This window comes from Polypterus senegalus, chromosome 7, assembly GCF_016835505.1.
Source record: "Polypterus senegalus isolate Bchr_013 chromosome 7, ASM1683550v1, whole genome shotgun sequence".
NCBI classification, from domain to species: domain Eukaryota; kingdom Metazoa; phylum Chordata; class Cladistia; order Polypteriformes; family Polypteridae; genus Polypterus; species Polypterus senegalus.
The window spans coordinates 173,844,544-173,869,644 of NC_053160.1; the positions used below are offsets into that span (position 1 = coordinate 173,844,544).

The 25,101-nt window shown below is 38.3% G+C and overlaps 1 protein-coding gene across 4 annotated transcripts in view; it reads right to left on the reverse strand.

The window, feature by feature from the left end:
* Nucleotides 1-3,652: 3,652 nt before the first annotated feature.
* The window catches only part of tll1 (tolloid-like 1), a 322,342-nt gene continuing 300,893 nt past the window's right edge, over nt 3,653-25,101 (reverse strand). For all 4 annotated transcript variants that reach the window (XM_039759616.1, XM_039759617.1, XM_039759620.1 and 1 more), the window contains 3 exons: nt 19,816-20,029; nt 12,240-12,490; nt 3,653-4,339 (listed from right to left, as the gene is read on the reverse strand). In XM_039759616.1, the coding sequence (XP_039615550.1) occupies nt 4,205-4,339; nt 12,240-12,490; nt 19,816-20,029 (600 nt within the window). In that variant the 3' untranslated portion in view covers nt 3,653-4,204. The remainder of the gene's footprint in view (nt 4,340-12,239; nt 12,491-19,815; nt 20,030-25,101) is intronic.

The window sequence follows — 25,101 nt, forward strand, 5'->3', positions numbered from 1 at the left end:
TTCATTTTCGTGTTTTCTTACACTAATATGCAAGGCTTCGCCAATTTCATCTTGCAAGCAAAATTTTCTGAATTTCGCTTTACAATCCTCCAATAGTACTGTATGAACGAACATGCAATTTAATCAGTTACGAACAAAAACAAAACAATTTTGAGATTCATGAAAAGTCTCTGGGAAACAAGAACTTCGGACTTATCTCTCGAGGATGGTATATTTCATCATTTGATTTTAGCTTGTTTTTTGTGGCCATGTAAAGACTATAAACGCAGCCACTGAAAATGGCTTCTTGTTTTGCTGCATTCATTTGCTTTTAAGAATAGGAAAAAGTTGATCTTCCCAATAGGAAATTTCATGTATGCCGTCCTAGTAGGACAACTACACTCTTAAAAATTGTGGTTCTTTAATGACATTTTATGATTCTAGGAAGGCTTCTTTGCTTATGAAATTGGTTCTTTGTGCTTTGAAAAACTTCCTAATATATGGACAAAAACTGAAATCTTAATATATGACAGGCTACATAGCAAGATACTAATATATTAAGAAAACCTGAACTGTGTTATTGTGGGAAGCGAGAGTAAATGAAGACCCATTGGTATTTCACAAATCTGTTACCATATCTTCATTTTTTTACTGAATGAAGTCTCTTATGGAAGCTTCACGTGGAGGGATCTTTTGGGAACCAAAAATGGTATCCCTATGTCATTGCTCTGAAGAAACTCTCTGGTACCTTTATTTTTAAGAGTTGAGGGAGTAACTTTGTTACGAAAATTCAGCAAGTTGTGACGTCACACTGATCACACACTCAATTTCAATGTATTAAATAAAACAATCATCTTGCCCAGAAATGACATTTAGTGGTCACGTTCTGGTCACGATGTAATACTCGCTCAATACATTTGCTTTGATTTAACTTTTCTTTCATTGTGTCAATCAGCATATCAACAACATTCGTGAGTTTCTTCCAGGATTATGAACAAAATAAGCAAACGGTAAATCCAATTATACCAACTGTATATGAACATAGCATTCTTTTTCTTTCACAAGCAGCTGTGAGAAGTCTTGCAGCCAGTATTTTATTTGTTTCTTTTTAAGAACAGAATATCCATTATCAGTTCTTCATCATGTCCCTTCGATGGGAGCTGCTACTGAATCTACTATCACATTCATTAGATTATCAGTGATTTAGTCATTGACGGAAATGTTTGTTCGTGCTAAGAAAATGTACCTATTTTTACCTATTTTTGTACTTATTTTTAACCGTAGCCTGGAAATAATTTATTTTACAGATCCATGTACTTCAAAAATCAATGAACTTTATAGATGTGGGTGTGCTGAATTTTTTCTGAAATTGCAATTTCCCTACCACTAACCATTTGTACAAGATATCAGATTCAGTGAAAAATCCTATTTTGAAAAACCAAAAATTGTTTTATGGTATAAGAATGTTTCACATTCAAAAAATATATATCTTCTTCATTTTTAACATTGGGTGAGGTGGAAACAACCCAAAATCAAGTATTTGCTACACATTTCTTGCTCTCGATTAGTACTTTTTGCTCCCTTCTTATTCCTTCACAATAGCCACGAATTTATGTTTCAAATCTTAGAAAGATAACTTCTTATTGTCCACAATAGTGAAAGTTTTTATTTCTTTTTTTTCCCAGAAAAATGCAAGGATGGGTCGATCCATCTATTGCCTTGACCAGGTAAGCAAACGGTAAAAGAATACACAGCCTTCCTTAGTTGAAAAAAAAAGTGTGATCCACAACTTTCTTAGGAATAAAAGATGAAAAACTACAAGGATCTAGCTGAGGAGCTTCTCTCTAACTATCTAGCACTTAGATACAACGTGTCTTTAAAAATTTATTTAGTTCACTCATTTGGAACTTTTCCCCCGGAACCTGGAAGTGGTCTTGGATGAACGTCCACCAAGACATCGCTCAAATGGAGAGACATTCCAGTGAAAAGTGCTAGAAGGCATCTGTTGGTTATTCTACTGTGAAGAAACTTCAGAACATTATAAGGGGAAAAATTGAAAGTAGTAATTACATTTAAAACAATTATATGCCTAATTTATAATTTTTTTCAAATCTTAATGTTAAAAATATATTACTTTTTTTTTTCATTTTAAACATTCATCTCAAGTTGGGACGGTTGGGAGACAAAGTCAGAGAGGTGAGATTGCGTTGGTTTGGACTTGTGCAGAGGAGAGATGCTGGGTATATTGGGAGAAGGATGCTAAGGACAGAGCTGTCAGAGAAGAGGAAAAGAGGAAGGCCTAAGAGAAGGTTTATGGATGTGGTGAGAGAGGACATGCAGGTGATGGGGGTAACACAGCAAGATGAAGAGGACAGGAAGATATGGAAGAAGATGATCCGCTGTGGCAACCCCTAATGGGAGCAGCCAAAAGTAGAAGAAGAAGAAACATGTATCTCTCAAAAACTCTCTCTCACATCAGCATGACATTAGGCCACTGAACATCGTCCTCGTGTCTGGCCTTCCTTCCTCTAAAAGAAATCGGCGTCTTCACGCCCGATGCTTTCACAATCTCTCAGATACGATAGACATTTTGTTTTCTGTGAGATTTCAGATTCTGATTGAGCAACTCTGTTGTCAGATTTGTATTCAGCACCCTCAAATCTGTAAAGAACTTCTAAAATATTTCACGAGAGCGAATAAAAATCTAGTAGCACAAAAACAGGTAACAAGAGAACATTTGTTTTAGATTATCATTAACAAATTGAAAAGTATATATATATATTTAAACTATTAAAAATTTAAATTTAGATGCTGTCATTTATTAAATAATATTTACTCACACTTCTATATCAAATAATGGGTTTAGTGTTGCCACATCCAGCTAATCAGATCTCATGATTTCGATGTGCTTTAGTTTTGTTGTCAGCTATTAAATCACTGATAATAAACCCATTGGACGTGCTAGCAGATTTAGTTGGCAGTCTCCACTCCCATTCATATGGGACTCTTCTACGCCGATAATGCTAACAACCTAACAGGTGACTGCTCACAAGGTACTCCAATCCAGTGCAACACCGCTTAATCACATCACGGTATTTTCTTAATAACCGTAACCATATAAGCAAATCCATTTAATTTTTTTTGGAACATTTATCTGGTCTTAGTGCCACTAAATGTAATCTGTAGACATTGCTGTAGACATCCACTCGCTGGTATATTTTTCATATAGCCGAACTTTTCAACTTTTCTTGGAGTATTATGATTGGGAAGAGGACATCAAAGAAGTTCCTTGAACCAATGGATATGTGTTCCTATTATTTTTAAGGAGCTGAGGTTGGAGCTCTCGGGTTGAATCCTTGTAGACAATCAGCTGCTTGAGAAACCCCACATTGTTTGATTTAACTTAATCGCCATTCATAATTTTTTTATTTTTAACGTATCATGACTATTAAAGATTTGACAGGCAGGTTTATCAGACCAGCTGAGTCATGTTTCAGCTATTTCATTGCTTTTTTTTTTCTGTTAAGCTAGAAGGCTTCCGCCGTTGTGCTACACAAAAATAGTAGACAGTGGATTACAGCATGCATGCCAACAAAAAAAAAAAAACAAATCTCAAAGCAAGTATATATTTATATGTGAGGAATAAAGAAATATTACAAATACAGTAAAAAAATAAAGTCCTCAGAGGTTTATTTTAAAATATTTAAATGTATTGTTTCAGTCACCATAAATATATTGTTATACATTAACCAAACCACTTGAACACTTCCAATGTTGATGTTATTTTCTTTTATTTGTCAACACTGAGCGTCATTTTATGTAATTGAAACGTTTTTTGTTTTTTTTTTAATTTCCCAGAGAGAGCTCTTTCACATTGGCATGACATTAGGCCACTCGACAGTGTCCTCATGAATGGCCTCCTCCCCTCTGAAATAAATAGGCGTCCTCAGTTAGTTCCAGCCTTGGCGTGCCAGAAGCTTTCATAATCTCCCTAGACGGCCTTCAAGGCAGGCAGGCGGGCAGGGAGGGAGGCAGGCAATGCGTTAGGTATTGTGTGTTCTGTAAGATTTCAAAGATTTAATTCTGCACACACTACATTTTTGCCTGCTTTCTTTCCCCCACCAGTAGAAAAAAACATTTGGTTTCTGTTTTTTTTTGTTTGTTTGTTTGTTTGTTTGTTTTTTGTTAAAAGAAAAAAAAGTTTTAGACTAATGAGGTTCCTTGGTTATTTTTGGGCAAGAAGGGTGTCTTGAAACTTGGTACTCGTGTATCGTATATGAAATCCTTTTTTATTGATGGTGTCGTCCGTGTGGAAGTGTAGCAGCAACGTATCTCCTGATGAGTAGATTTCTTCTGGTGGCTGCAAAAAATAGGAAAAAAACCAAAATTTTAATATTCATCATATTTAGTCACTTTTACTCTTTTAAAAAAATATTTAGCCATACCTTTCCTTATAGGGTGCTATATCTACATTAGATGTAAAATATAGAGTATAAGCTTTGCATTATCACTCGGTTCCTATTGTACTATAGTGACTGATGTATTTTCTCTTAACATGTATTAAAAATGTGCTTCTTTCTTGGTATGTATAGAGTGGTCCAGATCTAATTATGTAATTTTCATTACGCTATAACTTATTAAGTTTATTACATAGAAAATCACCCAAAAAATCCCGGACCATCAAGAAGTGTGCGAACTGAAGACATGAAGAATCGTCTTCACGCCGAACTGGAATCTTCCCCGCATAAATCAGTCATCCAGATCTGGACCACCCTGTATTATGAATGTTTTAAAAATTCCACTCACATTGATGAAGTTTGTAGTGTTTCATACTTCTGCTTCACAAAGTTAGGAGACAGACCTGTTTTAAATTCTATCATAGCTACTGTATCATCCATCCTCTATTATATTTATGGTATAAATAAGCTGTATTACTTTGTTTCTAGTTGAAAATGAGTGCGGGTTATTTGTTGAAAAGATGTCTACCACCCCATACGAACCACAAACAGAAAGCGAAAGCTGACTTCAATAGATTTTTGTGTTTGTAAAGTAACCAGATCTTTTCATAGCTCGACCACAAGATAAAACAGAGACCTCCCACATGAAGTGACTGTTAAGCTCTTGTTAAGATCAGAAACACCAACGTTTTAAGAATAAGCAGCTCATTTTGTCCACCACAGTAAGACATTTGTGCTAAAACATGAGCCTGCAACTTTACAGTCAATTGATTGACATCTTAGCCCTTAGGTCACACTCAAAAGACAAAAGTACGTTAAGCCTTACAGAAAGGCCAAGAGGAAACGTGAGACGAGCAGATAATCGAAACCAGGAAAGCAGTCCTATATTTCAACTAAGCCAAATCATTCATTAAGAAATTGTAGTAAAGAAAATTTTAAACAAAAGTCAAGAACCAGGAATGCAGTAAACACACATGACGGCTGTTTTTTTTTATTTGAGTATCTGTACAATGGACTAATGATGTGTCTGATTCACTGCTTTCTATATCATCACATTGATTATAGTAATTCTGGTATTTCTGAGTTTGAAAAACTAGCAACTCCTTCTGTTCACCACAGTAAGACATTTGTTCTGAAGAATGAGCATGTAGCTTTACAGTCAAAAGATTGACATTTTAGCTTTTGGGCCACATTAGTATGAGCTTTACAGAAATGGCTACTGAGGTATAAAGAAATAAATGGAAGTGAAAACGTAAGACAAGCTGAGAAACGAGAAAAGCAGTTCAACTAAGCCAAATTGCTGATCAAGAATTCATAGTGAAGAAAATCAAAGGTAAAGTCAAGAACCAGAAATTCAGAATATACACATTATAGTCACTTTTCTTTTTACTTTCTCATATACGAAGTATAGGAGATGTATTGTGATTGTCCAAAGATTCAATGTCGAGATTTTGATGAATCTCGACATTTTAGACTTCCCTGACGTTCTCGTATATAAAGTATAGGGAAAGTATTGGAATCCTACAAAAATTCCACTTTGAGGTTTTGATGAATCTTGACGATTTAGAACTCCTTGATTCTGAAAATACCATTTTTGAAATTATGTCTGTGTGTCTGTGTGCGTGCGCGCGTGTGTGTTGGTGTATAAACATGATAACTTGAGTACGCTTTCACTTAGGTCAACCAAATTTTGCATACAAGTGTAAGGTACAAGACATAGATTTCTATGAACTTTTGAGCTATATCAGCTAACTGGAAGTGGTACTTTCTTATTCATGCAGCTGTAGAGTCCAATTTATTCACTTTTATAATAATTACTCAGTATATTATTAATTTGATTTGATTTGATTTGTTGTTGATGGTTCTTTAATGTACATAATATAAAAATATAATCATTGTCTTGTGGCTTACTATTCAAATTTCCATTCCCATATCTGAGTGTACGAGAAAGTCTAGGGGAGACCACTCCTGATTTTTTTTATCAGTATCCGTGAAATGGGACAATGATGTGCCTGATTCACCATTTTTTTATATCACCACATTGGGTACAGCAATTAGGGTTTCTCAGCAGCAACCAACGTCGCGTTTTACCCCTGCAGTTTTTTCTCCATATAAAGTTATTCAGTATTCTAAATTAAAAACAGAGAAAAAATGCATAATCTGCAGAGACACCCAGCTGAGAATCTGACACAATCTCCTAAAGGTGCGAGTCACCAGCACTAACCACAGTATCCTTCAATTCGATAATGTAGAAAACATTTACTCAAACATGTTTCACATCAAGGTGACAGGTCGAAATGGTTCAGATTTTAGAATAGGGGTGGGCAAAGTTGTTCTTGTAGGGCCACAATGGCTGCAGGTTTTTGTTCCAACCCAATTGCTTAATAAGAAGCACTTATTGCTCAAGTAACACTTCTGCTTCACTTTAGTTGTCTCGTTCGTTAAGATTTTGAACCCTTATCGCTTGTTTTAGTCTTAAACAGCTGTATTCTCAGTTTTGTAATTGCTTCTTATTAGCAATAAGAGGCAAATGACAAAAGAAACCAGCATTTCTTCATTTAGCTTATTTCCATTTACACCCGTGTGTATTTATCATGCACTATTTTTTTAAATAAATACTTGGGAGGAAAGTAAAGAGAAAACAGTAAAGGACTGAGAATTACTCATCCATTTTGGACTTCAAATCATTTGAATGATATCCTTAGAAAGGAAAAAATAATGTAGGATATGAGAATGACCTGACATGGCAGAGTTAAAGCACTAACAAGCCATGATATTAAAATAATAACAAGGATCGTTTTCTAATTAATTAACTGGGTTGGAGCAAAAACCTGCAGCCACTGACTTTGCCCACGCCCTGTGTTAGAATCTAATGGACATTTAATAGCATTGCCTTCAATTGGATGAGTATGCTGAATAATTGCTAAATGTTTGGACATTTAAGTTGTTTTGAATGGTAACTTCATGTTAAGTCTTCACCTTATTCACTGTGCTGATGGATAGAGGGTAACTGATCAGATCGGAAGAAATCAGACTGTATGTTACATTGATTTGCAATTAATGTATTGTAATGAAATCCTTAAAATCATCAAGTATGAAGAAAATGTTTGCTGTGGATCACAAGCTGGGCTAGGTGCAATATCCACTCAAAAATGTAAGGAAATTTAAATTTTGCTCTTGATTTGTCAAAAATGTACAATATACAGTGGATTTACAAAGTATTCAGACCCCTCACTTTCTGCATGCTTTATTGTGTTGTAGATTTAATTTTAAATAGATTTGCCATATATTCCCATCAACCCACACCCAATAACCCATAATAATAAAGTGAAATCATGTTTTAAAAAAGGCTTACAGATTTATTAAAAATCATAAACTGAAATCTCTCATTCATGTAAATGTTCAGACCTTTAATTCAGTACTTTGTAGAAGCCCAGCTTTGAATGTTCTTGGGTAAGTCCCTACAAGTTTTGCACACCTGGATGTGGGTAGTTTATCTAATTTGTCCTGGCAGATCATCTCAGTCTCTATTAGTTTAGATGGAAAATGTGTGTAACTGGCATCCTTAAGTCTCTTCATAGACATTCTATGGAATTTAGGTCTGGGCTTTAGCTGGGCCACTCAAGGGCAGTCAGAGATTTGTCCTGAAGCCACTCTAGCATTGTCTTGGCTGTGAATCATTGCCGTGCTGAAAAATGAACAAATTGCACCATACTGAGGTCAGGCGCACTCTGGGGCAAGTTTTCCCCAAGCATCTCACTGTATTTGGCTGCTTTCATCCTTCCCTTAATTCTGACCAGCCTCCCATAGCATGATGCTGCCACTACCATGATTCCCTGTAATGAAGGTAATAGGCAGGTGATAAGCAGCACCTGGTCTTCGCCAGACATAGTCCTTGGATTTCTGCATAAAGACTTCAATTTCTGTCTCATCAGACCACACAATAATTTTTCTTCACACTCCCAAACAGGCTGTGATATGGCATGTCCTCAAGAATGGCTTCTGTTTAGCCACATTACCATAAATGCCTGATTGATGGAGTGCTGCTGAGATGGTCATTCTTCTAAAAGGTACTCCCATCTCAGAACAGGACTTATGAAGCTCTGTTAGATGACCGTTCGGTTCTTGTCCACCTCTCTGACCAAAGCCCTTCTTTCCTGAATACTCAGTTTGTCCAAAGAGGCAACTCTAGAAAGAGTACTGGTGGGTCCAAACTTCTTCCAATTCTTGAGACCACTGTCCTCCTGGGAATAATCAAATCTTTAGAAAGGTTGTTATCCCCTTGTCCTGATCTAGGCCTCACAATGATTTTATCCTAGAAGACTACAGAGAGTTCCTAGGACTTCATGACTTTTTTTTTTTCCTGACCTGCAGTTTGAAGTGATAGACCTTCTATACACAGGTACACATGTACCATTCTAAACGATGTCCAATGAATTCAGTTTGCCACAGCTGGACTCCAATGAAGTTCTAGAAACATCTCAAGGAGGTTGAAACAAACAGGATGCACCTGAGCTCAGTTTTGAAATGCTATCTGAAAGGGTTTGAATATTTATGGGAACAAGAGATTTCAGTTTTTCATTTTTAAAAAGATTGTAAACCTTTTTGAAGATGTGTTTTCACTTTGTCATTATGGGTTATTGAGTGTAAATTGATGGACAAAAATTGCAAATAATTCATTTAAATGTAAATCTGCAACTGCTTCACTATTAGCATTGTGGACCACCAGGTGGGCACACCATCGCCCAAACCCGACACAGACACCCGCAGAGGCACAAGTATAAGCACACGCTTTTATTTTTTCTTCTGTTTCCCGTTTCCTACAAGCACAGCACAGTTCACAACCACAGCACAACACAATACTCTCTTTTTCTTCCCTTCACTCCTCCAGGCAAGCTTTTCCACCTCCTCTCGACTCTGGCTCCCCGAGTAGTGTCTGTTGGCTCCTTTTATACAGCACCCGGAAGTGCTCCAGGGGCTTGTTGATGTATTTCTGGCAGCACTTCCTGGTGTGGTGGAAGAGCTACACTCCAGAACTCAGCAGCTGCTGCAGCACCCCCTGGAGGTGCCCACAGATCCCAACAGGGATGTATCCAACTCCAACCTACAATTAGCCCTGTGGGAATCCGAGGCACCGCTGCAACCCAAAGGGGCTGCCATCTAGCGTTCCGGGGGTGGTACTGCTCTGGAAACTCTCCTTTCCTCTGTCCTTCCAGCATGGAGGCATCCTGGCCATAAAATAGGTTTGATTGCCACAGCTCAACAGTTCTTGAGGTTTCTAAATACAGACTTGTAACCAGCAGTAATGCACATACTGGGCATGTTGTTCCAGTTGCTAAACTTCCTGTGAAAGCTGTTGTAATCATTTTATTTAACTTTCTGTGATGATAAACTTGATGATGTAGGTAAACTTAGACTTTGTGCATTAGAATTGCCTGCCTTCTTGTAATGCCATTGATGGGGGACGTCACTCAGCAGCTTTTCTTCAACACATAATCCAGTTTTACAACATAAGATTTTGTGATGATGTGGTCTTGAAGGCATCGTTATATAAAAGAAGCATGTCAGGCATATAGCAGAAACCAGGCAAGGGCCCCTGGCCGTACGCCACAGCATGTAGACTTATCTTGCTCAACTGGAAGAATCCTAGCCCACATCTTTTAAGTCAGTGGGTAACTGATGTTATACTGTCATATGAAAAAGTTTGGGAACCCCTCTCAGCCTGCATAATAATTTACTCTACTTTCAACAAAAAAGATAACAGTAGTTTGTCTTTCTTTTCCTAGGAACATCTGAGTACTGGGGTGTTTTCCGAACAAAGATTTTTAGTGAAGCAGTATTTAGTTGTATGAAAATAAATCAAATGTGAAAAACTGGCTGTGCAAAAATTTGGGTCCCCTTGTAATTTTGTTGATTTGAATACATGTAACTGCTCAACGCTGATTACTTGAAACACACAGTTGGTTGGATTAGCTCGTTAAGCCTTGAACTTCATTGACAGATGTGTCCAATCATGAATAAAGGTATTCAAGGTGGTCAATTGCAAATTGCGCTTCCCTTTGACTCTCCTCTGAAGAGTGACAGACAGCATGGGATCCTGCAAAGCAACTCTCAAAAGATCTGAAAACAAAGATTGTTCAGTCTCATGGTTTAGTGGAAGGCTACACAAAGCGATCTCAGAGGTTTAAACTGTCAGTTTCAACTGTAAGGAATGGAATCAGGAAATGGAAGGCCACAGGCACAGTTGCTGTTAAACCAACTCAGGTCTGGCAGGCCAAGAAAAATACAAGAGCGGCATATGCAGAGGCAGGATTGTGAGAATGGTTACAGACAACCCACAGATCACCTCCATAGACCTGCAGGAACATCTCGCTGCAGATGGTTTATCTGTACATCGTTCTACAATTCAGCACAATTTGCACAAAGAGCATCTGTATGGCAGGGTGATGAGAAAGAAGCCCTTTCTGCACTCACACCACAAACAGAGTCACTTGTTGTATGCAAATGCTTATTTAGACAAGCCAGATTCATTTTGGAACAAAGTGCTTTGGACTGATGAGATATAAATTGAGTTATTTGGTCATAACAAAAAGTGCTTTGCATGGCGGAAGAAGAACACCTCATTTCAAGAAAAACCCCTGCTACCTACTGTCAAATTTAGTGGCGGTTCCATCATGCTGTTGGGGTGTGTGGCTAGTTCAGGGACTGGGGCCCTGGTTAAAGTTGAGGGTCAGATGAACTCAACCCAATATCAACAAATTCTTCAGGATAATGTTCAAGCATCAGTCACAAAGTTGAAGTTACGCAGGGGTTGGATATTTCAACAAGACAAAGACCCAAAACACAGTTTGAAATCTACAAAGGCATTCATGCAGAGGGAGAAGTACAATGGACTGGAATGGCCGTCACAGTCTCCTGACTTGGATATCATCGAAAATATATGGGATGATTTGAAGTAAGCTGGGCAGCCATCAAATTTAACTGAACTGGAGAGATTTTGTATGGAAGAATGGTCAAAAATACCTCCATCCAGAATCCAGACACTCACCAAAGGCTATAGAAGGCGTCTAGAGGCTGTTAGATTTGCAAAAGTATTGATGTCATACCTCTGTTGGGGTGCCCACATTTATGCACCTGTCTAATTTTGTTATGATGCATATTGCATATTGTCTGTTAATCCAATCAACTTAATGTCACTGCTGAAATACCACTGTTTTCATAAGGCATGTCAGATATTAAAAGGAAGTTGCTACTTTGAAAGCTCGGCCAATGATAAACAAAAATCCAAAGAATTAAGAGGGGTTCCCAAACCTTTTCATATGACTGTATACTATTTGAAATTCTCACTTAGAGGATCTATTCAAAACTTTTTATAAACCTGGCAGGATCTAATCAATAACATTTTAGAATAAGCTTTTATACTGGGGAAAAGGATTCTCTTCAGTCTTTTCTACTCTTAAAGCTTTACTCTGGCTGTTGGCCGTACTCTCTTTCTCTTGGTTGGGGGCTGAATTGAATTTAGTTTTGTTAAATTTGACTTGTTTGAATGGAATGTTACTTGCTTTTAATAAATTCAATAAAAAATAATAATAAAAAATTTTAAAATGTAAAACTTCTGAATCCAATGTATTGCTGCTTATGCAATTTTAGAAATTTCAAAGGCCCTCAGCAGGACAAGTGTATTACAATTTTCAAGGATAAATTGATGCAATAGAGTCCATTTTACTTGCATCAATAATATATTCTCAAGTGAAATATCAGCATTTTAATTACAATGACAGCTTGACTTAAGAGAGCACTTACCCCTGATCCACAAAACCGTCCAAACCTCTGAGCTGTGCTGTCATACCCATTAAACAGTTCGATGTAGTCATAACCACAGTCGGCCTCCTCTTCAACCTCAAATGTCTGGAAGGTCAGTTCGATTCCATAGCCCTTTTCTGCTGTTATCATCCACTCGCAGTCCATTTGCCCGGGGTAGTTATTATCTCCAAACTGGGCATGTGAGTAGAGGTCTTTCTGTTTTGTCTCAGCTTTCAATCTCCCACCGCATTCTGTAGGGATTCAGAGATGACAGCAGCTATTTCAATTACTGATACAATCTGCCAAATCCGCTCTTTCAGAATCTATACAACTGGAACTGGGTGACTTTCACAGCAACAGTATTTTCTAAAAGTAGATTAGATTGAATTGAGCTTAATATCTTCAAGTTTATGTACAAGCCACTCTATATTTGAGAAGAGTATGAATCTCTTCAATTGGGTTTCAGATTGATTTTGTGGTCAGTTTTTTTTTTTTTCTCTATTTTGGCCCACCGGTGCTGTGATAAAATGACAAAGCTGGCTGTGTCCTTAATGTCCTGCAAAGTGAAAGCAATACGCTTGCAGGGATAAAAAGAATTCTGTACATGTGAATGAGCAGTTCTATTTAGAGGATGGATTTTTGAGCCTAATGAGGAAACAGAAGACGTTTATAATAATGGTGGACTGGCATTTAAAAAAATATCATAAAATGTCACTAATTTTATTAATATCCAATTGAGAAAAAATGATTAATTGAGTAAATGTATGATATCTTGTATGAAAAAACAACATGTTTTAACAAAAGCAATAGGAAATTCTGTCAGGTCCAACTGTAAATGTTCGACTGATTACCAACTCTTCCGCCTAGTGTGGTATCAAGTAAAGTCAAGTTGGGGAGCATGCACGGGTACAGTGCATTGTCGCACCCACTACATGACGAAACAACTTGGGATCCTGGTTTGCAGCCAACCCAATGCAGACACGTGGTCCAGTCCCACCCTCCGGAAATGACCCTCAATCAGCCACAGCCAGGTGTTACATGGGTGACCCCTTGGCCTAGTCCAGCCAACAGTGAGGATCTTATGAGCTGGATCACCCTCTGGGAAACACGCCACATGGCCGTAGTCCCGTAACTGACGCTCCCTCACAATGCAGGTAATGTGCCTCATTCGGGACTCCATGAGCACCACAAAGTCAAATCAATGGTACCCAAGGACTTTCCAGAGAGACCAAAGGAGTCCAGTCTTCATCTCAGGTCACTGGATAGCGTCCATGTCTCGTAAGCATATAGCAAGACATCCGTAAAATTCAACCAGCATTTATTTATGTTCTTATAAATAAGAACATACTGTCCTAATGCTGAAGAAGTTCCTTAAACCATACTATTTCAATTCCTTATCCAGTTCAGTGTTGTTGGGAGACAGTGCCTATCATGGCAACAGAGAGCAAGAACCAAAACCATACAGAATGGCAACCCAATGATAAGCACACTGACACTCGCTTATAAAGGGCCAGTTTAGAGGTGCAAATTATCCTACCAAGTATGTCTGTGCAAGGTTAGGGGGGAGAACCCTAAATCTGACAGAGAAAAATGGAAAAGTTTTATACAAGAACAAAATTATTCTTAAAAGGCTAAACAAGAAATGTAGTCAAATGGACGTAACAGAGAGATGGAAAATGGGAAATATGAAGATGGGATAAATAATCTTCTGTCTATTGTTAGATAAGAACAGGAATCCCAGCCAGAGAGGAGCATGGATTATTACCTGGACGGGAGGCTCAAGAGTAACCATGGAGTAAATGGCCGACTGGACAAAAAAATAACTTTGTGCCCTGCCGTTATAAAATAATGGATGGACCAATGGAAGACGGAACTAGGAAGTGGCTCAGTCCTCCATGTGCTAGATGGCAGTGGTCCTCATATGGTAACCCAGTCAGGACACCCGCAGTCATCGATAGAGATCGCGGTAGGGGGTGGGAGGGGGGACCTCCCTCCTTTTGTTATGGCCTGGAAGTGTTTCCCAAAGGATATGACGTGACACCAGAAACTCCACCACGTCTGACATAAAAAGGGAGCCCACTGCCACACATGGGGGAGTCAGAGTCGGGAGGCAGTGGGCAACACTCCACTGAATGAGAGAAGGAGGAAGTATTGTGCTTTATTGTTCATTTATTGTATTTTGTGGCTTACATCTGGAGAGGTGACCATTGGAAAGGTGCTTGGTGTGAATAACTAGCTTGAATTTTATTCTAATAACGTGTGGTGTTTTATTGTGGTTTCTTTGGGACATCCTTGTGGTTACACTCTCTATCTGTAATGACTGTTCATGATTTGTTCTGGTTGCTTCTAAGATTAAGAAATGATTTTTGTGTATCCACTCTCTTTAAACCTGTGCTTTAAGCAAGCTAGAAGTCGTTTGAAAAAGTTCTTGCCAAGCGAGGCTGTGACATGTAGCAAGAGCATAAAGAGCCTCCAGAGGTCACTAGACTTGACAGCTCTAGGACAAATAAATTAATTCAAGACTATTGAATCTGAAGGTTTTTGTTGCACACATCGATAACTTTCTCAGCATCTAATTTCTGTGCTCATTATTGAACTTTTCTAAGACAGGCTGACATCCTGTCCAGGGTTTGTTTCTGCCTTGCACCCTATGCTAACCCCATATGACCAAGGACTGGACGAAGCGGCTTAGAAAATGAAATGTAATTATTTAACTTGTTTATTTTTTAATTCTTTTTTTGGAACATTATGCACATGGACTTTTTTGTAACTACATACACCTGTTTTGACTCTGCAAGAAACCATCACCAGAAATAAGAATAAGCAGGATGAATGTCTGATTGGGAATTTCCTCATTGGACAGGCCAAGATGGCGGTTTATAAGTCAAGAAAAGAGAAAGTTAAAATCAAATAGGCAATGTGACATAATAAGGATACTGTATTTCAAGGACTTGTGAAAACCAGAGTATATTTACAAAAAAAATTCCACAAAATGACTTCAAATGTAAATTCATTTGTGAAAAGATGGTGTGGTGTATGATGGTAATTAACTGATTTTTCTTATTTCAAATATGAATTAGGTATTGTTTTATTTTTGGAGCGAGTTGCGTTTTTAAGTAATGTAAATGATTTGTTGATTATTGATTAATAAAGTTCAATTCAAAACTTTCCCTTCGGTTTAATTTTTTTTTTATAAAACTAACGGCACCACTAGAGGGCACTGTTGCACTTATCTTGAGTAGCACATAACAAATCTTTTTGTTTAATGGGCTTGGATGCTGAATAATTAAAAGCATAACAGAGCACAACATTCCCAGATACGCTTAATCTAATTCAGGATCACAGGGGGTCCAGAGCCAATCCTGGGTGGAATTGGGTGCAAGAACAAAGCACAGCAGATTGAATTAAAAAAGGAAAAAAGTATTTAATGACAATTACTTAAACAACTTAATTTTATGTCAGTCATTTTTTTTTCATAAATCCTCCCAAATTTCTATACAGTTTAGCACCGTGAAAACGTTAACAATACTGATCTGCTTAATGGCGCAGAGATGAAATAAAATACTGACGTATAACTGGTGCCCGATCTGTTCTTAACATAATTCTTTTTTTTGTAAAAACTTGATTGCTATGTATTGATTGTAATAAAATTAATAAATAAAAATTAAAAAAATAAATAAATAACTGGTGCCCACTTCTTCTCAGAAGCATGAGGCCCCCAGAACTCTGAACAGGAGTGATCAAATTTGAACATGAATAGGCAAATGAATTTTAATAAAATGTTACGAAAATGAATACATTTCCAAATTACACCCCTATTTGTAATTAATTTTATATTATTCGCAAGCAAAATCACTAAATATTATTTTGCTTTATTTTTACCAGCTTTGTGAAATACATTGCAGATATATGTGGCTTTGTAGTTAAAGCACTGGGTAGCACTGGACTTTAAATCTCAATGTTACTGGTTGAATCCCCACCATTGATTCATGCAAACAGACAAATTATAATTTCCTCTACACTGGATTGGATAGATGGATATATTTTTCAAAAACCCTAGGAAGAATAATCTTATTTTCTCTTTATGTATTACTTCTATCAATATTTGTAATTAATTTAATATTTACAAGCAATGAGTAATCTATTTTTGTTGGCTTTATTTTTGCAGAGTCTATTAAATTAATTGCAGGCATATGTGGCTTTGAAACTGAGGTTTGGCACCTTATTCTAGATAACTACAGAAAAATCATTCTGTTTAAATTGATAATATTTATAATATTTTAACCTTATCTAAATTTGAAGTAATATTTGGTGAATAAAATTTTTAGGAAAAGTGCTGCCTGCCTGTTTCGCTAAGACATTCTATATCATTTTACCGATGGAACAATGACATAATGACAATTCATACTTTTTTTGTGTTCTCAATAAGAATTTATACACAAGAAGTTCCTCTTTTAATATAGGCATGTGCCAAAGACTTTTAATCGGTTTATTTATTTTGGGACCTGGGCGGCACGGTGGCGCAGTGGTAGCGCTGCTGCCTCACAGTAAGGAGACCTGAGTTCTCTTCCCGGGTCCTCCCTGCGTGAAGTCTGCATGTTCTCCCCGTGTCTGCGTGGGTTTCCTCCCACAGTCCAAAGACATGCAGGTTAGGTGCATTGGCGATTCTCAATTGTCCCTAGTGTGTGCTCGGTGTGTGTGTGTGCCCTGCGGTGGGCAGGCGCCCTGCCCAAGATTTATTCCTGCATGCGCCCTGTGTTGGCTGGGATTGGCTCCAGCAGAACCCCGTGATCCTGTGTTAGGATATAGCGGGTTGGATAATGGATGGATGGGACCTTTAGCTTTTGCCATGTCTGTACATCTGTGGCCAACTCCCTGGGTTCATCTGAGATATGCACTAACGCTCTGGGTCAAGAGAGGGTGCTAACACTAACCTCCTCCTCTCTTGTTTCCTCCACAGCACAGAAAAGACACCCAGGGAGGGCAACTGACTCCGCCCCTTCTAGTCCTCGACCCATAAAACCCACTACTGCCGGAAGGAGGTGTTCAGTCTTTCAGTGAAACTTACTGTAGGATGGAGTTCCTTCCTCGCAGTACTACCATTACATAACCTGATGGCCATCTTGTCAATTTTCATTGACTTTTCATATATTTTTGTTGGAATTTTCCAATGGTGACATACAGTTCCTTTCTTGAACACAATATACAAATATATAGACATGCTAGATTATATCATTTATCTGCATATCGGTATACTGATTGGTGCAAACTGATCGTTTCTTTGTTATATTCTCTCGATTTGGCGAGTCGAGACACAGACTGGTTGGAATGAGTAGATGATTGGCCTTTATGGAAGCGCACCAACCCCGACTCACTCAGATTATGTAAGTGAACTGCAACCGAAAATTGCTTGAAAAGCCGTCTAATATGACATGACTTTAAGATGACTTGTGTTTTCTATTAAATAAAATAAAGCTATGTATTTAATACATTTTTGTTTATCATGACAACTTGTGTGTGATGCTTTGAACGGTGGGAACCTAGAAGTTCATAAACCAAATGAAACACCTGCTACACCAGTTACTTAACTGAGCTTTAGGGAGAGGTGAACCAAGAACCCGATGAGCTTGCTGAAAGGATTATACATAACCTCACAGATGTGGGATGTTCTTCATCTGGTGCTCTACAAGGAGACCAAAGACAGCAAACATTTCCTGTCCACATTTGAGATGGTGGCTGTCATTTGTAAGAATCATTGAAAAAGAAGAGCCAACACTACAAATATTGATTCTTTGCATAAACTCCATGTAATTGTCAATAAATGCCTTTGAAACTTCTGAAATGCTTGTAATTCTACTTCAGTATGCCATAGAAACATCTGACAAAAAGATCTAAAAACACTGAAGCAGCAAACTTTGTGAAAACCAATACTTGTGTCGTTCTAAAAACTTTTGGCCACGACGGCAGGCCTGCTGCTCTCAAGTAAGGCCAGAGTGGCATTTCTAGCCTTGATGTGTATAGCTTGAATTGTTCGATACTTTGAAAATTGTCATTCTAGAAAATTCTGAAACACAGAAACTTACAGGCTTCAGTTTTAGTGTTGAAGGATGGATAGACTCCAAGAGAAAGACCTTTGAGATAACTGAGCTTATTCTGTTAGGACAGCTCTTGTAGGTGTTTGACCCCTGGGTGGAGCAGCATCTTCCGAAGACAGCGAAGAAAACCGAAGATCTGGCTGAGGTGGTCCTCATGGCCCATCGTAGGTTTCATTAGAGATCATCAGAGGAAGGTCGAGTGTGCTAATGCCAGAACAGTGAGGACAAAGAATGTGCACAACCAGCTTCTGACTTATCTAAAGAATGGAGTGGGTGGTCAACATTGGACAAGGATGATCGAGAGGGAGCAAAGCTGAGAGAAGAAAATTATTTTGAGGAGGAGTCTCCTGAGAAAAATGAAGCTGAAGATTCCCCTTGACAGTGCTTTCAGGAATTACCTGAATGTGAATGACTGGATTGATGCCTGGCTGGATTTTTTTTCTTGTAAATTTTTATATTTTCTAGGATTATTCATTGTGTTCTTTACATGTTTTTTTTAATGTGCCATTTGTGGCTTTTCGACTCTTTTAGAAAAACTTCTCGGTATTTAAGTATGGTTTGGCACTGGGTTATTAAAGAACATGCAGTGTTTTTGTACTATTGTGGTAGTGGTTGGTGTCCCTCATTCCTTCACTGGTGCTCAGTTCATGAACTACAAGATGTCCACATGTTTGGTACATGCTGGGGCTGAGGGCATTGAGAATCACAAAGTGACAATAGTACTACTACGACTACTACGTATAACAGTCGGATCAATGTGAAACAAGCCATTTCCAGTGTACCAGTAATATAACATTCTAAGCCTGTTTAAAACAGTGAAAGGTCTCTGGGGGCCAAAGTATGTTCTAGCAGCATTGGGCACAAAGCAGGAACCAGCCTTGGCTGAAGTAGTACTCATTCCCATGGCCCATTTTCATGCAACGGATCATTTTGGAATCACCTCTTAGCCTAGCAGCCATGTTGCCATGGGATGTGGGAGGAAAATCAGAATATACATTGACACATCTCTGCCATCTCTAAACAGGCTGTGATCAAGTAGGGGATACACACCCAAGACACTGGAAGAGTGAGGTAGCAGCATTAACCCCCATACCCCCAATATTCAAAGGAAATATATAGCCTTGGAGTATATTTTCACAGACAGGGGAACAAGGTTAATTGAAGAAAATGTGAGGGCAGCACAGGAAATTCATTGGTGTCTTTGACTAAAAATTTAATTGGGAGATCCAAAGGGTAAGAATAAATATTTCAGAAGCCCAAAATGCTTCTGCATATTTACTTGTGAGGTGATTAAAGATACTACACGCATGACTTAAATAAATATGAATAAACCTTCTCATAAAATGCAGTTTTTATACACTACTCAAGCAAAGAATTTAAGTGGCTTGCACAGCATAGCTTCAATAATTCAAAGCAGACATGGAATTTAAGCAGAACGCACCAGTCTTGCTCTTCAAGAATGCCAGAATGATTGCACCAACCTGTGGAATGAGTGGCCTGAAATCCTTTTCTTTGTACTGAAGCATCTGAAATGAACCTGAGGTACATCTTGTTGCCCGTGGAGACAACAGGATCTGGTATCTTGCTGCCACACAGTCGTCCGAGAATTGCTGCTTTATCACTTCCTCCGTCAAATACTTCCAGATGGTCGTAGGCGCATTCTTGATGCTGCTCAATCTCAAACTCAGTAAAAGACTGAAAAAAAGGAGGAGAAGTTTGAATAAATAGCAACTCAATGACTTAAACTCACTCTAAATTTATTATTTTTTTTTTAGTCAGGTATTTTTCCATAAGAGGAGGGTGTGCAGTTACAGCATGAACCTAATCAATGAAATTGTCGACAATCACAAGAAGTGATCTGAGTGTAGAAATAAGGTCCATAGACAATTTCATTGGATTCTTATTTTTTTCTCATTAGTGAAACACTATTAAAGTTAGGATAATGCTGTCATTTTCCCTTCAATACTTTCAAGAACATGGTAAGCACTTCCATTTTAATCTCTAAAACCTGCTAATAATCAATCGATTACAGTGAATTCACTGCTAAACCCCTAGAAGCTCATCTGTTTCCTTTCTGCCTCCTTTTTTCATGAGCCCCTGTGATGCCCAATGCATTTTAACTCCTATATGGAATAAACCTTGGCCATCTTGTAGTTCATGACCAACTAGAAACCAGTAGTGAGTGAGAGACGCATAGTCAAGAAATGTGGTGCAAAGGTAAGCCGTTCTTTATTACAGCAACCGCCAATACACCAAATATTAAAAAAAAGTGACAACACTTTTTTCAAACCGTCAATTCATCAATGACAAAGGATTGAAAATACAAAAATGAAAACTGAGCAACTACTTTTATTTAAAGAGCTTCTTTCTCCCCCTGGGGAGAAATAAATGATTAGCTCACCCTGTCCACTATTCCTGTTACTTTGGAGGTCTTATCTTAAACACTGAAGAGAGCTGAATGAGCAACAGATCAGAAGGCCAAAAGATAAAGCAAAAGCACAGTATTGTGGATGGGGCCATTGTATCTTCTAGGATTTTAATGACATGTCATATCATTTTTCTAACTTGCGTAATCCAGATCAGAGTCATGGGACTGTTAGCTGGAGCCTGTCTCAGCTAGAATTGGACACGAGGCAGGAGCAAACCCTGGACAAGGCACTGGTCCATCACAAGACAAACACACACACACACACATCCACTCACTAAACACACTCTACAGCCAATTTAGACTCACCAATTCACTTAACCTGCATGTGTTTGGACAGTGAGAGGAAACCCACATAGACACGGAGAGAACATTGTAAACTTCCGTATATACTTTCATATAAGTCGGGTTTGGTCATTCGACTTATACGACTAACATTATAAAATACGAGAAATTATACGGTAAAATCAAGTCCCAACTTATCTGCGGGAGAACTTATATACGGTACATGCAAGATACAAGCCCAGAACTCCTTACTGATACAGATCTTAATATCATTTCTAATTGCCATATATATTCACGTATAAGTCAGGTCTTGAAACCCAAAAAATCAATCATAAAATCAGACCCCGCCTTATAAGCCCCTTCAAAAATACGACACTTAAATTAATTTTTTTTTTACATCTTCTTGCCTCCTCCAATCTTGCATCAGTTTCTCAGACGCATCAAATTTTGTTGCAGCAGTGCAGTTACCAATTTCTTTCTCTACTTCAATGACGTTTAATTTAAAACCAGCTTCATATTTTCTTCTGATGGAATGCTCCATCGTAGATAAGGGATGGTCTTACGATAAAGGTGTATGAGAATGTGAGATATAAAAAACACAAATCAGTGCAAATGTTGGTTCGGAATAGTTTGGGTATTAACATGTGGTCACGTAAGCACAACAGAGAGAGAGAGGTTAAGAGCATGTGCTGATACAGCGCATTGCCACACCCACATAGAAAAAAAGGCAGTATGTTCCGTGGTTACTCTATCAGGTGGGCGTTAGCATATCATAATCTCTTGGACCAATAGCGTGAGTTTTCCGCATTCGACTCATACAACCGACATTATAAAATGTGAGAAATTATACGGAGAAGTTAAGTCCCGACTTATTCGCAGGAGAACTTATCTGCGAGTATTTACAGTACATGCAAGATGCAAACTGAGAAATCCTTACTGCTACAGATCTTAATATCATTTCTAATTACCATATATATTCACGCATAAGTCGGGTCTTGAAACCCAAAAAATCGATCATAAAATCAGACCCCGACTTATGCGCCCCTTCAAAAATACGACACTTTTTTTTTTTACATCTTCTTGCCTACTCCAATCTTGCATCAGTTTCTCTGACGCATCAACTTTTGTTGCAGCAGCGCAGTTACCAATTTCTTTCGCTACTTCAACGATGTTTAATTTAAAACCAGCTTCATATTTTCTTCTTATCGAACGCTCCAACACAGATAAGGGATACTCTTACGATAAAGGTGTATGAGGGTGTGAGATACAATATCAGTGCAAACGTTGCTTCAGAATAGTTTGGGTATTACCGTGTGGTCACGTAGGCACAATAGAGAGAGATACAGTGCATTGTCGCACCCACATAGAAAAAAAAGGCAGTGTGCTCCGTGGTTACTCTCTCAGGTGGGCGTTAGCATATCATAGTCCATGACAGTTTTCCGCATTCGACTTATACGACCGACATTATAAAATACCAGAAATAATACGGTAAAGTCAAGTCCCAACTTATCCGCGGGAGAACTTATCTACGAGTATATACGGTAAATGCAAGATGCAAACCCAGAACTCCTTACTGATACAGATCTTAATGTCATTTTTAACTATATACAAAGACAATAGTCTTGGGTGGTTCTGTATTTGTTTAGCATGCAAAGCGATAAACAATATAATGCCAATGACAAACCGTTATCATTCAACTAGTTTAGTCGTTCCAATGAAAACAAAGGTCTGGTCCCGGGTGTTTTCAGTTACAAGTAGGAATACGTTTGTATGCTGATCACATTAAATGCAAGCTATGAACTTTTGCATTCTTTCCCACATGGGGGATATAGACAAAATTATAGTAGTTCCTTTCTCTGCATTTTGTATAAAGAGAAAACAACTCAAGGAGACTCTTTGGTGTGCATTGCACACTACTATGGACTTATGTCCATTACAGGGTACACTGTGGGCCCACTCCTGTAGTTCAGTGACATGCTTCCTTAATTAAAGTTACATTTCCCTGCTATCAACTTGTATCCCAGTTTGAGCCGGTCCCTTCCTTGAACTTTGTACTGCCGTGAGAAGAAAAAAGCTATAATTAGAAAATGTATGACTGGATGAAGAAGCACCTAAAGATTTGGTTGACGTAGAACTACAGTATATTTGCATAGACTGAAATTTAGGAATAAAAATTTGTATATCATATTAGTAAAGTGGTAGGAGATTGAAACCTATATGGCTTTTGGAAGGATCCAACTCTGGACGGGCTGTTAGTCCACAGCATGGCCCACTCATGTTCACACTCACAACACTTTAAACAGCCAATTAAACTAACGGCATGTCATTTATAGTAAGGAAATAAAATTGTGCTCTAAAGCTGACGTTTGGAGGCAACCTCACTTAACACATTAAATAAAGATGGGATACACTCATCCTGAGACTTTGCAGAGGGCTTATTCATTATTTCTGCATGACTAGTGATTTTGCAGGGATATTCACTTAACAGGGTGCTGGCTTTGGAATGACTGAGCGTGCCAACATACTAGAGATCCTTGTTTCAAAGTTGGAGTTTTTGCGGTACAAATAAATCATCACCAGCAGCTGTTTCTTGGTTCAAGACAACCCTTATGAAACTATTCAGGACTAAATGAACCATCAAGCTTTACTGTGTATATAAGGCGGGATGAGGCTGCTTTCAGTCTTCTTCCCCTCCTTTGTGATTTTCCATCCATCCATTAATGTTTTTTCAGGGTTGCGAGAATCTGGAGTCTATTCAGTCAATAATAAGTGCAAGGCAGGAATCGACCCTTCAGAAGATGACAGTCCAACATCAAATGCACTCAAGTAAACACAGTTATTAGACTATGTTAGACGTCTCATTTAATCTAACATGCACATCTATGAGAAGTTGAAGGAAAGGTGGAGTTGGGGAAAATCATATATGAACAAGGGAAAATATGCTAAGTTCACACAGACTTCAGTTACAAGAGCCAGGAATCTGAAACTGTGAGGCAGCAGCACCAGTGGGTGAATCCCTACTTGCTATCCACTCATCCCCACAGGACAATTACTTAATTGTCATCAGCAGATCATCTAAAAAGGCTCTAGCCTTAGACCCCCAGGAGTAATCCCATCTGCCTTTACATGCCCACATCACCCTTGGCTAAGACCCTCCACTCCACAACTCCGGCTGGAGCAGCTACAGAGGGGTCTGCCACTGGAGCTCTGCAGATGGACCCGATAGGGATTATCTGAGTCTTATTTTTTAGAACATAAACATACTCCTAGCAGTTTCCCAGGACTTGGTTATTGTTGTAGTCTTCTTGTGTTTCCTATGATCCTTTTCACCATGATTTTTTGTCTACTCATTTTAATACTGATCGTTTCTATCAGTATTTTTTTTTTTACTTTTTTGCTTTCTCTTGATGTTTCTTTGCCTTGTTTTTTGTTTTCTTCCTTATGCCCAATCATTGCTTTTAAGACGAGATTCCCTTCTCTTCCTGATATCCGTCATACTATTGAACAATCTTTTAAATAATGTCACCAGCTACTCTTGCCTGTTGGTTAATAGACCTCCGTGTCCAGTAAAACCTTTTCCAGCTAACAGTGTAGACTGTTGCCATATAGCTACTACAGTGTAGAAGAACCAGGGATATTGTGTTTCTGAAAACGTCTCACTTTCCCAAATATCACAGCAATGTTGTTAGCTCCCAGATTCTTGAATTCAATAGCTGTGTCACGCATCCGCTGTTGAGAGCATGTTGGAGACTTTGCTCATGAAGTAAGCTTGGGGAGGACTTTGGGTGAGGCACATTATTTAACCTCTTGTCTTCTTCCAGCTCTAGTTTGGAGGAAGAGACCTTCAAATAGTTGTGACCACACTTCCAGTCTGCCCCAGAAACCCCATCCTTTCCTTTTGTCCTTCAATATACAAAATGATGTGCATGGAAATTGGTATTAATTCAGTGGATCATATGTGAGAGAGCCAGACTGTCCACAGAAGTAACTAAAACCAGATTGCTGAAATGATCCTATACAGCTTTGTTTTGTTATACCATTTACGAGGGACATTCAA